The sequence below is a fragment of the Spea bombifrons genome, chromosome 1 (assembly GCF_027358695.1).
Source record: "Spea bombifrons isolate aSpeBom1 chromosome 1, aSpeBom1.2.pri, whole genome shotgun sequence".
In the NCBI taxonomy this organism is placed as follows: Eukaryota; Metazoa; Chordata; class Amphibia; order Anura; family Pelobatidae; genus Spea; species Spea bombifrons.
In genome coordinates, this window is record NC_071087.1 from 57,077,148 (window position 1) to 57,093,064 (window position 15,917).

At 37.3% G+C, this 15,917-nt stretch overlaps 1 protein-coding gene across 2 annotated transcripts; it reads right to left on the minus strand.

Annotated features, from left to right (window-relative positions):
* Positions 1–1,365: 1,365 nt before the first annotated feature.
* On the minus strand, positions 1,366–15,507 carry CENPC (centromere protein C). Of its 2 annotated transcripts, none has more exons than XM_053461699.1 (14): positions 15,295–15,507; positions 13,616–13,831; positions 10,993–11,936; positions 10,619–10,819; positions 9,602–10,445; positions 9,156–9,241; positions 8,456–8,500; positions 8,018–8,122; positions 4,331–4,423; positions 4,137–4,232; positions 3,671–3,757; positions 3,438–3,592; positions 2,488–2,578; positions 1,366–2,139 (listed from the first exon to the last, which is right to left on the minus strand). In XM_053461699.1, the coding sequence occupies exons 1-14, from the start codon at positions 15,363–15,365 to the stop codon at positions 2,042–2,044; spliced, it is 3,132 nt and encodes a 1,043-aa protein (XP_053317674.1). In that variant the 5' UTR covers positions 15,366–15,507; the 3' UTR covers positions 1,366–2,041. The 2 variants fall into 2 exon arrangements, with proteins under 2 accessions (XP_053317674.1, XP_053317673.1); XM_053461698.1 differs by having other exon boundaries at positions 10,619–10,811; positions 10,982–11,936.
* Positions 15,508–15,917: the final 410 nt, after the last annotated feature.

The window sequence follows — 15,917 nt, forward strand, 5'->3', positions numbered from 1 at the left end:
ACTAATCGATAATGAAATTCATTGGCAACGAATTTCATTATCGATTATTATCGATTTTATCGATTAGTTGTTGCAGCCCTAATTATAAGAAATATCATTTCTTCATATAATATATTAAGAAAGAAATGCTATAAGTCATATCAGCAGCAGGGTAAAATCAAGTATGTCAATAAATATGTTATCTAAATTAACATTAAATTACATTTGCTGCATTTTTAAAACAAAAGTTTTTAAAGCGATTATATAATTTAATGCACAGTATCCACAGCACCAGCAGATGTACATAAAACTAAAAGGACACCACATAAGGCCTGTAAAAAGGGCACCAAAATAAAGAACACTTGTATGTTCTTGCCGAATGTCAGCCCTTCCGGTGAGGTCCTCTAAACTAATCCTCCAATTAGGGGGTGAGGACGTCACCTGAAGCTCCACAGTTTTGGTTCACACAAGGTTATCTGAGGGCAAAATGGCAGAGCTTCCAGTCAGGTCCTCTACCCCGATCAAGGGGAGAGGACGTCACCCGAAGCTCGGCGATTTTACCAGAAGTTCACACCAGTTAATCTTAAGGCAAGATGGAGGAGCGTCCGGTGACTTCCTTTACTCTGAGGATGTAGAGGATGTCACCAGAAGCTCCGCCATTTGGCTAAAGTTCAGGAGGCCATATCCGCAAAGTAGAGGGAAAAGAGAACAACAAGAAGATGCGAGTCACCGAAGCATAAGAGGTCAGCATAGAAGGCAGGGAGACATTCAGAGAAAGAGCGAGCGTGAGTGAAAGAGCACACTGATTTCGCACAAAATTTCAGTGCTTTTTGCTTTGCTTTCTTCCGTTTCAGGGGTGATTCGTACAAATTGATGAAATCAGCAAATTTTTTAAAATTTGCACAAATCGGAATTCACAAGTCTATCCTCCTCACATAAACCAATTCCCCATTTTATGTTGCTAGGTCTTCTCATAGTAGTTTTTCCCAGGGAGAAACCATTTAACCTCCTGACAACAAACTGACATGCCACAACGCATAAATGAATCCCCTTAATCACAATTGATGTGCCTTCGCCGTCTTCTATCCGACAGACATTGACATCTGGGGAGGGACCACTACTGTAGAGCTCGGTGTTGCTGAATGCCTCCACACTGAGACATTACAGCAACACCATTTGGGAAAAGAAAGCGACCATAGATGCCTTCTAATCATAGATCACTTTCTACAAGTCAAAGCTTTACGGATTTAAAAAAAATGGAAACAGTCGCCATCCCTTCTCCTTTGCTGTTGTAATTGATGTAATTTGCATGCATTCCTTCCTTTTTTAGGGGGTGTGATGTTCATGAATATGACATTAGTTTAGAATTAACTTACAAGAGTTAGGTCAGCGACTATATTTATTTTAATACAAAAGTAAAATCAACTCCATAGAAAATGTATACAAAACAAGAAAATATACAAACACCACATTTTAAACAAGACATTTTTTTTTTTAAACTGAACCTGCCATTAATTGTTGATAACAGTTCACAGCAGGTAAACAAGACATTATGTATATATATAGCATACACATACACACATTTTTTCTCTCTCATACATATATACATCAGTGAGTATTTAATATATATATATATATATATATATATATACACACACATATAATAGTAATTTGCACATGCACAGTGAACTCTGTCTTGTCTAAAATTACACCATGGCATTATTTTTATAACAGGTGCACTTTAGGCTATACAAGATAAAACAGTGCTGCGTTTACAACACTGAACGAACAAAAGATTTAAATACTGACTGGAGGAGTGCTTCAGGATTGCTACTGAGCATATGCATTTTGTCAGACCAATAAAACAAAGATTATTTACATTCATATTCCTAAAAACACTGGTAATGGAAACATACATAGTTAGACATTGTTTCTAGACACACAACTTTCAAACATTCATACTTAAATGAGAAACCCTACATGTTACACTTCTCCAAAAAAAAAAAAAAAAAAAAATTATCTGTACATTGTAGTCTTGTTTACTTCCTTTGTTGGGTCTATGTCACTCAGATTCTTCAACAAACATTTGAGAACCTTTGATCTGAGTGAAAATGAGCACTGCTTCCTCACTTTTCAGGTTCCTAATATTATACATATTACCTGTAGATTATAAAAAAGTTAACATTTTATTCTGAAAAGATAGCAATTTAGCAAACATCATTTTACAGACAGAACTCCAACATAATATCTGAAAATTCCACTTTTTTGTTGCTATGTTTAAAAAGGACCTCTTCAGTTTGTTTTAGTTATGAAATCGATGTTTACTGATCAAAGTATTTATCTATTAGAAATGCCTACTTCTACAACCCAATATATATTCAAACTAAAGAAGAGTTATCATAAAATCCAAAAACATGTTTCCTTTGCCCAGATCAAAAGCTACTGCTTCTGTATTACTGTTTAGTTGTTCTCTAATCAATACTTAGGAATTTCACGGGATAAATTTACCTGGTGGCACAAAAAAATAATCTCCAGCTTTCAGATGGTAGTTTGTTACATGGATTGTTACTTCCACTAAACCATGGATAATATAAAATACCTAAAATACAAAAATCATATATCAAGCTTATTTCATTCACTATATATTGCTTACTTTCTTATTCTTAGAACCTAAAAAGGTAAGTTTTTTTTATCCATACCGATTATACATATTAAGGTGTTTAAATAAGCATTCTTCATCTGTGGGATTGCATGGGGCACTGCAAGCAGGGAATAGTAAACGATTTTGTATCCAACATATTAATCTTGTTATATTCATTTACATAGAAATTGATGGCACATAAGATCGATTTGGCCCATCAAATCTGCCTAATGTTTCCTGTAGTAATAGATTTATATTTATATTTTTTCCTTTTGTATGACTTGTGCGAGCACAAACCTTATGCTTTTGTTAGCAGGGTCCAGCATACTAGAGTTATAACTTCTTACATGGAAATTCCAAGTAAACGTCTCTACAACATTATGGTGATTTCTTTAGTGTAAAATTCGAGTAGGAAATGAATAAAATAATTATGGAACATTAAATAAGACAATAGAAAGTTGGTTTTCAGAACTGTGGACCAGGTTGTTTCTAAATGTGCTGACTTTTATTTTTAGACACTTTTTGCTTTACTAAAGATAGATAGGATACATTTTATACTTCCCAGCTAAAGTGTTTAAATAGACATAGCATCATTATAATAAAAATGGGATTACCATATATTCAGTTCCCTTGAGGGAATATAGCTCTGAATTATGACTGGAAGCCAACATCCGCAAACATACAAAGAATTAACTTCCTTACCACAAAATCATAATGTTTTAGGCCAGGATAAATACCTTTCTCTGCTACTTATGTTATGGTATCTATAAGCTACATGGCATGCTAGAATCCAAACTTCCTGTAAAAAGATACTTACTATTGTGTCGAGGCAAACAAACTGATATCCTTTTTGTTGCAATGGACCAAGTTTCAATTTACCCACAGAAAATGTGGAATTCCGAAGAGCCTTGGTTACCGATATGAAATCTCTCTGAGTGCTAGATACACAATGTTCAGCAAATCGGACACATTCTAGAAAAAAAATACACGTGCTATAAGCCACAGATTTGTCATGGTCACCACCAATCTGAAAACAGGTCAAGAACATACCAACTTGTATTTCTGTTCCTTTAGCATGATCCAGAACGGTTGTATGGTCCGTGAGTTGAAAGTCTGTATTATCAGCAACATGTATTTCTGAAGGACAATACATATAATAAAAAGTGAATGCTAGAACAATATAATTATATTTTACTTTTTTGTAGAATTAAACATCAATCATTTGGGTAGTATGTTGCTGCAAATACATTGTCATCTAAAAAAAAGTGAGCCCACATCAACATTACATACCTTAATTTACTTAAAACACATTAATCTTTCACTTTTCAGGTGTTGCTTTCTTTTTTGCTATGCTCAATTAACATTTAAATGTGATCAAACCCATTAAAATAAATAGTAAATAAGGGATACATGTATATTTAAATACTTAGATATATAAAACTGTAAGCTGCTTATTTATTTTGTATATTAAGAATTAGACATTTTTTATAAACTACATTAATATAAAAACATTTACCTGCTTCTTCTACAACTTCACTCACTGTTTTAGTAACAGCTTTTGTTCCATGTCGTTTACCTTCTGAAGGCACTTTTCCTTCATAAACATCGCCACCTATTGTTAAATTAAAGAATGTTGTAAAACTTGATTTAATGCAAGAAAGGATCTTTCACATTAGAAGCTTGTGAATGAAGACGAGAACAAAAATCTACCTGCTTGTCCCTTGCGGATATGTTTTCTTTTGGCAGTAGATTTCCCCCCTCTGGCTTTCTCTGATGGAGGTATTATTCCATCAACAACAAGGCCTATTTCATGATTAAAAAAAATATTATTAATTATTGAATAAAATGTCATAGCTCAAAAGTAGCTATTATATAACATTCAGATATTTGATCTCAGGATTTCTGTCAAACAAGCATCTGCCCATTCTGCATTCACATTGTATGAACAGTCAAATATATTTATATAATATAGGTTTGCTAAACCTAATCTACTTACATTTCACTCTAGGAAATGTAAAAAAAAAATTAGAACACCACATGAACTTACTTTTCGTCTACTAAATAAAAAGGTTGATCAACATAAATATATTACTTCATTTTTACAACACATCTTTCCCAAGGAAAGAAAAAAATGTTGGTGCGCTAAGCTAGCCTCAAACAACACAAATGCATAATACGAGGCCTACCAAACAGGTGTAAGCATGCTGCAAATACAGTGTATTGGCTGTACAATGTATACAATAAACAAAAACCGTCTGCGCTTCTTGCCCTAATAAAGTTGGCAACGAATATACACTGCTCAAAATAATAAAGGGAACACTTAAACAACACAATGTAACTCGAAGTCAATCACACTTCTGTGAAATCACACTGTCCACTCAGGAAGCAACACTGATGAACAATCAATTTGACATTCTGTTGTGCAAATGGAACAGACAGCAGGAAATTATAGGCATTTAGCAAGACACCCCCAATAAAGGAGTGGTTTTGCAGGTGGTGACCACAGACCACTTCTCAGTTCCTATGCTTCCTGGCTGATGTTTTGGTCACTTGTGAATGCCGGCGGTGCTTTCACTCTAGTGGTAGCATGAGACGGAGTCTACAACCCTCACAAGTGGCTCAGGTAGTGCAGCTCATCCAGGATGGCACATCAATGAGAGCTGTAGAAGAAGGTTTGCTGTGTCTTTCAGCATAGTGTCCAGAGCATTGAGGCGCTACCAGTAGACAGGCCAGTACATCAGGAGACGTGGAGGAGGCCGTAGGAGGGCAACAACCCAGCAGCAGGACCGCTACCTCCGCCTTTGTGCAAGGTGGAGTAGGAGGAGCACTGCCAGAGCCCTGCAAAATGACCTCCAGCAGGCCACAAATGCGCATGTGTCCACTCAAACGGTCAAAAACAGACTCTGTGAGGGTGGTATGAGGGCCCGACGTCCACAGGTGGGGTTTGTGCTTACAGCCCAACACCGTGCAGGACGTTTGGCATTTGCCAGAGAACACCAGGATTGGCATATTCGCCACTGGCGCCCTGTGCTCTTCACAGATGAAAGCAGGTTCACACTGAGCACATGTGACAGACGTGACAGAGTCTGGAGACGCCGCGGAGAACGTTCTGCTGCCTGCAACATCCTCCAGCCTGACCGGTTTGGCGGTGGGTCAGTAATGGTGTGGGGTGGCATTTCTTTGGGGGGCCGCACAGCCCTCCATGTGCTTGCCAGAGGTAGCCTGACTGCCATTAGGTACCGAGATGAGATCCTCAGACCCCTTGTGAGACCATATGCTGGTGCGGTTGGCCCTGGGTTCCTCCTAATGCAAGACAATGCTAGACCTCATGTGGCTGGAGTGTGTCAGCAGTTTCTGCAAGAGGAAGGCATTGATGCTATGGACTGGCCCACCTGTTCCCCAGACCTGAATCCGATTGAGCACATCTGGGACATCATGTTTTGCTCCATCCACCAACGCTACATTGCACCACAGACTGTCCAGGAGTTGGCAGATGCTTTAGTTCAGGTCTGGGAGGACATCCCTCAGGAGACCAACCGCAACCTAATCAGGAGCATGCCCAGGCATTGTAGGGAGGTCATACAGGCACTTGGAGGCCATACACACTACTGAGCCTCATTGTGACTTGTTTTAAGGACATTACATCAAAGTTGGATCAGTCTGTAATGTGGTTTTCCATTTTGATTTTGAGTGCGACTCCATATCCAGACCTCCATGGGTTGATAAATTTGATTTCCATTGAGGATTTTTGTGTGATTTGGTTGTCAGCACATTCAACTATGTAAAGACGCAAGTATGTCATAAGATTAGTTCATTCATTCAGATCTAGGATGTGTAATCTTAGTGTTCCCTTTATTATTTTGAGCAGTGTATAAACATAATATAAACGAGAGGTTTTGGTTATATGAACTGACCAAAGCATAAATTAAACTCACCCGCCACATATTTGAGGTTGTTGGCTCCTCATCAGTCTGGTTGCAGCTTGCTGTCCATGGGTTAATTGGGAGGAGGTTTACTTGCACCTCCCCCAACACATTAATAAGGTTTTGGTAGCAGTATAAACTGCTTTGTGTGGCCACTACGTAGGAGGTGAGAGTAGGTTCTTACCCTACTGAGAGCGTGCCTTGACGTAGCGGGTGAGCTTAATTATGCTTTGGCCAATTCATATAACCAAAACCTTGTTTATATTATGTTTATATATTTGTTGCCAACTTTATTAGGGTGAGAAGTGCAGAGAGTTTTTGGTTTTTTGTATACATCTTTCCCAAGCTTTAGACAAAACACTACAGCTCTACTTGGTCACTTCCCCTTTCATGATCTGGCATGCTGACTTGTTGCAGAAGCTAGCTTGGAGTAGTGAAAAAATAGGTCCTGGCTGGGATCTTAACTCGTTAAGGATAGAGCTTTATGTTTTATACCCTTTGTGTCAATGGCTGTTTTAACTTTTCTTCTGGTGTTTTTTTATTTTTTTTTATTTACAGGACAACTATTAATTTGTTATTAAAAAAATTGGGAAAAAGCTCATTTTCTGACTTTTATTTTCAAAATATTTTACTCATCTACAAAAGCTAATTAGAAAAACTGCTAAATAGATTATATTTGTCCTGTGTTTTGAAATATCAAAATTTTTGCAGGTTATAGGGCAAAAGGTACAAGTAGGATGTTGTTATTTCCAAATTATTTATTTTCAAATCTTGTCATACTGTACCCATGCCCTATTTGGGACATCATTGAAGTCAGTTCAATTTACCCCATCAAACCATATATGTTTGAAAACTACACACTACATGGTATTTCAAATGCTAGTATTTTAACTCTTTCATGTACTAATTCTACCACTATCCTTGTCAAAGTTGTGGTAGCAGTTTTTTTTCCCCATACACATTGTACTTCAGGTATGAATGTACAGCTCTTAAATTCACTGTCAAACAACAACATATATATTTTAGAAAACTAGACATGCCATGGTATTTCAAATGCTCTTATTTTAACTCTTACCATGGCATGATGGAACTGGATAGTACCCCTTATAATGGTGACATCACTGGGGTTCTTTTAAATTGTATTAATTTTTTTGTATTTTATTTTATTGATCATATAGTGATTAGTGAGCTGTGCTCATTGACCTGCATGTTTGGCTGCTGTACCTGTAATCAACAGTGGGCTTAGATTTCTCAGGAGAGTCTGAACAGACCCTCTTGGGGCTTTTAAACGCTGTTAGGAGCGATCAACACGGCCCCTAACTTTTTATGTTGGAGGATGCTACCTGCTTAGTAGCCAAGGTGTATTCTTTGGTGAAATTCTGCTCATTTGGCAAGCACACAGGAATTAATAAAAACAATTAGGGTCACTGATCCCCGATACTATAGGAATACGTTGGGAATAATAATCTCTTACCTGATGGTCTAGATAAATAATTTACACGTTCACCCCTCCAGTATTGCAGTGGCTTTACTTTTGTCCTTCTTGAGCGGCGAACATTGGGTGTATTTGAGGGCAGAACTGTACAAAATAAATGTAAAGCAGAACAGAGACACTTGCATTTGGTGAAACATGGTTAAAACTGAGTGAAACAAAGTGAGCATTCAGAAAAACTGATGTGTGTCAAGTTTGAAAACTGCATTAATTCCTGAACAGTGAATAAATTTTCCTTAACCCATGATCAGGCTACTGACATCTACAGAGGTCATTAAACAGATATTGTTTACTTAGTGTTTAAAAGAAATTACTACAAGACTCCTTTCCAACAAAAGAATACAGCACACTAAGGTACATTTTGGTGGTCACGGACAAAAGTAAAACAGCGACAGATGCATTATACTGTACTGTACTTACCAAGTCTCTGACGCACATTATACTTTCTATGATCATCGTCAAATTCTGCATTAGAAAATATTTTAAAAAATTATGAGCCATTAACACAATCAACTAAAGCAGTAAGTTTCAGTTGTGCTAGCTATATCAATTAACTAAAATTAAATCTTTACTGACATATTACTTTTTAAAAACAAAAACAAGAAATCATAGGAGCAGCAGCACTTTTAAAAAAAAAATACTAAGAGGAATACAAACAGTGCGTTTTAAGTTGATAGTGTAAGAATTTACTCTTAATATTGCCAGCCATTTTGTTATCATGTTAACTCTTATGGGACATGTATAATACACATTCTTTGCATTGCCAAATGTAAACATAAAATTAAATATGAAATTATACTTTTAATGTTTCACCTTTTGAGGGGGACTTTCTTTCCCCGTCTTCTCACTGTGATCTCCCTAATCATACAGTGCAGGACTCTGCATTCTTGATCACAGTATGAGTGATTGGGGGCTTAGAGAACCCAGCTAAGTCTCTGTTACAAAGTTCAAAGCTGAGGGGAGATCAACAGGGAGAGGTCTCTATCGCATCGGATGTAAAAGTATGTCAATTGGCCTAAGGAAATGGTTTGCAAATGAGTTAACGAGTGAGTTACCTGCCACACATAATAATATTATGGTATCTAATGTTTACTCCTACCCATTAAAAACTCAATGTTACCTGAAGAGTCAGACAGTTCACTAGTAGCTGGTATCCCATCACGCTTGATGAATTCAACACTTCGTTTAAGAGATGGACCGCTTCCGCTGCAAGAAAAAAAAGAGGTTAGGAAATCCAGGGCGTTTATTGGTCATTTAGCTTTGGATCTTTTAAGTAATTATGCTTAATATAGCATACTGGGAACATGGCTGGGGACTAATACAACACCAACAGGGCCTCCTAAGCCAGATCATTCAAGAACCAAAGACTCCCCATTCTCTGATAAGCTGTGAAGTTTTCTCATTTACTCATGTAAACTGTTTTCCATGCATGCCATCAATTGTTGCAATTAATTATAAACCTTGTAACGCATTAAGAAAAAAAACCAAAACACTCTACACTTTGTTTGTTAGCTAAACTAGTTAAATCTAGCAACAAAACAGCATAAAACAATTTCATATACTTACATTACAACTTTGTCTGGCTCTGTTCTTGGCGTGCCTTTGTTATGCAGTTGTAATAGCGGATGATCTTCAAAGTTTAAAACCTCATGCATTTCATCACCAAGTACAGCACTCTCAATACGTGTTCGAGGAGTGTGTTTTAGTGTCTGTGAACTGCCAGGTTTCTTTTGTGACTTTTTTGCACTACCTGTCAGAAGTGCTTCCTCAGTCTGCAATTCTGTGCAATCCTCACCTGATATATTTTGAACATGTGGACTTTTGATATAAGCATCTCCAAATGAGGCCAACGAACTTCTAAAATTGGTAGCATTTTCTTGAGTGTGTCCTGGCATAATGGATTTTCGTAACTCTGCCACATGAGATGTTTTGCTGTGCTGAACTGAAGACACTTTGCCAATACTGATGATATCCTCACTTTCTTCCATACTATCTAGTATAGGCTCTTTTGAAAGAGCCGGCCTGTTGGAATTCTGAGTGTCCGTTTTAAGTATAGATTTTATCACCTTTTGAGGCAGTGGAAGTTCTTCGTCTTGGTTGTCATTCTCTTCTGCAACTTTTCGCTTTCCTAATGACTTGGATGATGGCAAACCTTGAGATGCAGCTACAACAGAATGTGGGGTCTCTATGTTGTTCTCATCACCAGACACAATTTTATGTGGATTTTGGGACTTTTGATTTTTCTTTGCTCCACTGTTATCTACAGCATTGTTCTCATTAGGAGAGGCATCCTTAGCAGTAGCATCATCGATAGGCTGAGAGTCTGGAAGCTCAGAGAGTATTGCCTCCTTTTTGTCATTTTTCTTTCTTTGCTTTGACACGGAAACCCTTTTTGATTTGTCTTTTTTTTCTGTAAGAAATCCAAACAAAACATACTGCTTGACAATGATAAAAAAAACTATAACCACTGGGGACACCAGCTGCCATTTTGTTTCAGCTACACCAATAATCTACCACTGGTGGATTATTTGGAAACCGCTATTTAAATGTCGTATAACTGCTTTAAGTAACGCAAACACTTACTTGGACTGGTCTTTTGTGTTTTTTTCGGAGATGATTGTTTTCTCAATGAAAGAGTCTTATCAAACTCTGGTGAAGTGACAGCCCACCAATTTCCAGGTGGCTTGTGTGTTCTCTGACTACGACCAGAATACCTGACATCACTTGTAGATGGGATTGGCTCATCATCAGAAGACCGCTTTCTTCTTTTGGATTTCTTAAATCCTATTTGAGAACAACACAAACTGTATTATGTAATCTCTTTTGTCTATTCCTCAATGAAGTCATGCATAATGATTAGCCTGAGACTTTTACATCGTATTAAAAACGGTCAGTAATGAAAACCTAACATTTGAATATCACAAACAGAACTGTAAGGACAATTACAAAATGCTTACCCTCGTCTTCCTGGGATGAAAGTGTATTTTCATTTGCTGAAGGGAGACGTTGATTATTGACACTTAAAGGCAACACTTTCTTCTTTGATGTGCTACAGAGTTCTGTGGTATGCATCTCCTTTGACGAAACATTTATTGCATCATTTTGCTCATTGCAGTTTTCATTAGGAAGGGCAGTAACTGGTGCAAGAGCGGATGAACCCTTCTTCTGCCCTCCTTTTTTTAATGGCTCATGAAGTTTTCTCTTTTTTTCTTTTCTCTGTTCCGTCAAGGTTTTTTTCTGCATAGCATTTTCCCCTTCAGAGGAGCCACCATCATTAGTATTTTCATCTGGCTGGACAATGGGCTCTAGAAGGGTCTTTTTATTCTTGGGACCTCCTTTACTTGGTCTTGACTTTACACTCTCTACATTTCTCTTTTTTTTATTTTTTTGTTTTTTCTGTTTTGCTGAGGTTTTTTTCTGCATAGCATGTTCCCCTTCAGATGAGCTACTCTCATTAGCTTTTTCACATGACTGGTCAACGGGCTTTAAAGGGGTCTTTTTATTCCTGTGACCTCCTTTGCTTGGCCTCGACTTTACACACTCTATAGGTTCGACTGGGGGCCTCTCATGTGAAGAAAGCATTTCTTGTTCAGATAATGCAGTATAATTTTCCTCTACAGAATTAACCATCTGTCCTTCTGTAAAAACATGTTCTTTGTCATTATAACCATCATTGGAAATTATATCAGATCCAATGGGTCTGGCTTGGTTAGTGTCTGTGACCTTCTCATGTCTCTTAATCTCTGATTCAGACGCCAACTGTTTGTTTGTCTTTCCAAATCTAGGTATAGAAACCAACAGGTTTGGAACAAATAAAGATTCATCTATCACAAATTCTTCATCATCTGTATCTTGATGTACAAGAGGTGTTGGTGGAGGGTCGGGAAGAACTGGTGGAACCCTTAAAAAAGAAAATGTATTTATTAGTAATTATTTAGACTACTGTAAAAATTAGATGTGGGGAAAAAAGCCATCCACCCTTACCTACTCCACAGAATAATACTTCTATAAGGAATAAGTTGCCTTAGAGTGAAAATTCACCCCTTTGCTGATGTAGACACCCCACAATCTGGACACTGCTGGATCCTTTAATGGGAACTTTTACCACAACAGCCTTTAGCATTAGGTACAACTACCTATAGTTTGTGTTTGTGTAATAACAGTCAGTGTAATTACCTTCTTTTTTAAAGTTCACCTCAAAAACGAACACAATTTAATCAATGCCCTGTGCTAAAATACTTCCATCTTTCCTCACCCCTTTAAAAAGTCTTACAGCAACTTAACAATAGGTGAGAGATAACATGACAGGGAAATACAATATCAATCATGAGAAAATAAGTCAATATACCTTTACCTGTGGTAAGCACATTGAGTTTTAATATATATACATATTGCTTATTTTAATCTGTAACACTATTACCTAGATTATTTTGTGTATAGAGCTGTAAAATGTGGAATTTGGAAAACATAATAGATCAACTAACTTATCTATGTATAGGAAAACAGTGGGAGCGTGTGCACACAGCAGTACATGCCCAAACACCAAGCAGTCCTGACATGAGGTTCATTCACTGAATTAATGCCATTGGAAATGTAAAACAAAGCAAACCGCTTCAGAGTACTCCGTAAAGAGTATAATGTGACTGACTTTTTGATTTGTGCTTATGTATTCTGAGCAGGACTTTTAGCGGGAACCTGGAAAAGGATCTATATTGCAAAATCTGTTAGAAAATTACTGATTTCCTGGCCTTTAAGATTAGCACAAAGTGTATTCTAAAATCAGACTGTGTTTAAAGCTCACGGGTATGTAGAAACCAAGATTTAAAGTTTCATGCTTGTTTACTTGTGAGCTAAAACAAAGTTGTGAGTAAAATCAGGTAAATGTCTCAATATTTAAAGCTAGTTCCTCCATGTACTGCCACTAAACCAATTAGCAAAAAGCACACTCTATGGGTAGTTTTTATAATTTTATTTAGCGATGCTTAAAAGCAATTCACTATCTGTCCTTGTAACTTACAGCAAGAAAAAAAACTATTACCATATTTGAATCTGGTTGCAGAAAAATTACCGCCTCGTATCAGCTTGCTTGCTTAAAATGATATTATAGTCACAGTTGGGAAAACTCCGTATTTCTGTTAACTACCTGTAATAGTATAGCATATTTTGCCTAAATTATGTATCTTCATGAAATGGTGTTTTGGAGTGTATTATCTCAGACTGCTATATAAAAGCATGAACAGATTTTCTAGAGTCTAAACGTGTATAAATTAACTTATCGTGACCAACAAAAACATGTATCCACCATTTTTCAACAATAACCTAGTACCTGATTTTATGAACACCTAACGACACCACAATGTACAATCCATCTTCACTAAGTGGTACTCTAATAACCGTTTCCTGTCAACTATGACAAGTACCACTTACCAGAATTTCAAGGCAGCAAATCTCTCTAGCTTTATGGAGGAATATGTAATGATTCTGTTTAACTTGACAACAGCTTGTGAAACTAATACAACATACTTCTGCCAGAAAGTCAAGTGCATTTATAGTATTGAAACGAATGCAGTTTATACAAACCTGCTATCTGTGTTCCCCAGCGTGGCTGCTTGTAAAAACATGGACGAAACCGGCCTTTTAACTATATGTGTAACATCTGCCAAGTTACTTGATTTCTTTGTTTTTCCAGAGGTTTGTATTGTTCTACGATCTGATGGCATGTGAGGAGTTTCTGGCAATTGTGTTTTATTAACACGTTGTTTAGAGGCTGGAGACGGAAGACATATAGATTCTTTGCTGGGGAAAACACAAAAAAAAACGGCTCAAGAAATTGAAGTAAATAGAACAAATGCTCGTATAGAAATAGTAAGCAGTAGACTATGTTTTGTTTTAGGTTTATTAGTTTTCAGACATGAATTTCCCCTTTTGCGGTCCTTTTGGTTTGAATGAATTTTGGTAACCCAAATCATCACCCATACACACTCAATCTCTCCTTACCTTCTCCGTCGGTGTGCCTATGCCCTATCTTTGAGCCCGGCCACTCCAATTTACCCCATCAAACCATCTTTTTGGATTTTTTTTTTACATTTTGCTGGAACTGGAACATAGTGATTAGAAAGCTGGGCTCCATTGACTTGCATGGTTGAATGCAGTACCTGTATTTAACCTGCAAGTGGAGCCAGAGTTCTCTAGAGGGTCTGGAGACCCTCTGGTGAACTTTTCCAACTTTGTTATTTATTTATTTTTTACAGGACGCACAGCCATCTTGCGAGTGGCAAAATCACTCGCAGTGGCGGTTGTGACCACTCTCCGGAGCAGACACAGCGCATCCTGGGCTGAGTGTTCGGGGTCGCTGAATGCCTTGTGCTCTGAAAAAAATATCCTCATTTTATAATCAATAAAAATAGATTCAACTAATCGATAATGAAATTCGTTGGCAACGATGTTCATTATCGATTATATCGATTAGTTGTTGCAGCCCTACTCTAGTGTCACAGGAAGAAAGAAGACACGGGGAAATACAGATGGAAACTAAGACAGGAGAACAAGAAGAGTCAAGAGAAGAAGCAGAGCTTCGGGAAACGAGACAATGGCACAGAACCAGCCGGAGCAGAAGGTAAGGAGACATTGACAACATGAGAGAGTAAAAATAACAAAATGCAATATGTCTTCGGAGCTTGTTCGTTTCAATTGGGGTCCCTTATTTTGGGATACTCATGAATTTGAATGCATAATTCTAGTAGTATATTCATTTGAACAGATCTCATGTGCTTAAAAGTTTGTTATGGTTTTTTTTTTTTTTTGGAATTCCAGGAAATGTGACACTGAGAAAACAGTGATTGCATTCGATGTAAACAAGGAAGCCATGAAAACAATTTCTTACCGTATTTATTTTCTCCTTAGTCTGTGGGGCAGCCAAACCTAGGGTCATATCTCTTTATAGGCTTAGGAGGAGGCGTTTCCAGTCTGGCACCTGTCCTATAAAAAGTAATGGGATATGACTCTAGGTTTGGATGCCACATAGGACGCCAGGGAAAATAAAGTTTTGTTTGAAGCATGGAAACAACAGGAAGCAACATTTTGGATAATTTTTCAATCCTCTATCATCTCTCTAAAAGACACAGAATGTCTCTAGTGTTACTCAGATATGCCCTTTTGAAGCAAACTTCACGCACATCATTTTACATACCCTTTCACAAGTGCCACAAGAAAAGCAACCTTAATATTTCATTAAAATGTTTTTAGAATTAGCTTTTTACCTTCTTGTTTTATTCACATAAGCTGTTGAACTAGCATTATGTTCTGTGGATGTAGCAACACTTTCAGGCATGGTCTGTTTTTCTGGAAATTCTTTTAAGGGTTTTTCACCTTGCCTATAGATTGCATCAGAATAATTATAATTGGAATGCTCAAACCCAGTGACTTTTTTACTAGGTTCCTGTTGTGCGTCCACACTGCCAACTTGATGAAGATGCCCTAAATGAATAAAAAAAAAACTCTTAGTACACAATATACAACTTTACTCATATTATCAAACATTTCATGAGACTCGAATAATGAATTCAATTCAGTGCCCACTTACAGGAACGGTACCGTCAATATTATTTGGACACGTTTGCTGCATTCATTGGGATTTATCAGTCTTCACTCTGAATTAGTGCAGTCGACAAAAAGGCTGTCTTTACTGTCGCTGCCTGCACTAAGCTTTAAAAATACCCCCCCTCAAAAAAAATACAACATCCAGATAGCTATCTTCCAGCTGTCTCCTGACAACTCAAGTTCAATTATTGCACCCAGTAATTGAGAAAAGTTGGAGAGCTTTATACTAGAACCAGAGGTGTGTATTCATGTGGTCACAGGAATACTAATGCAGCAAGTAAAA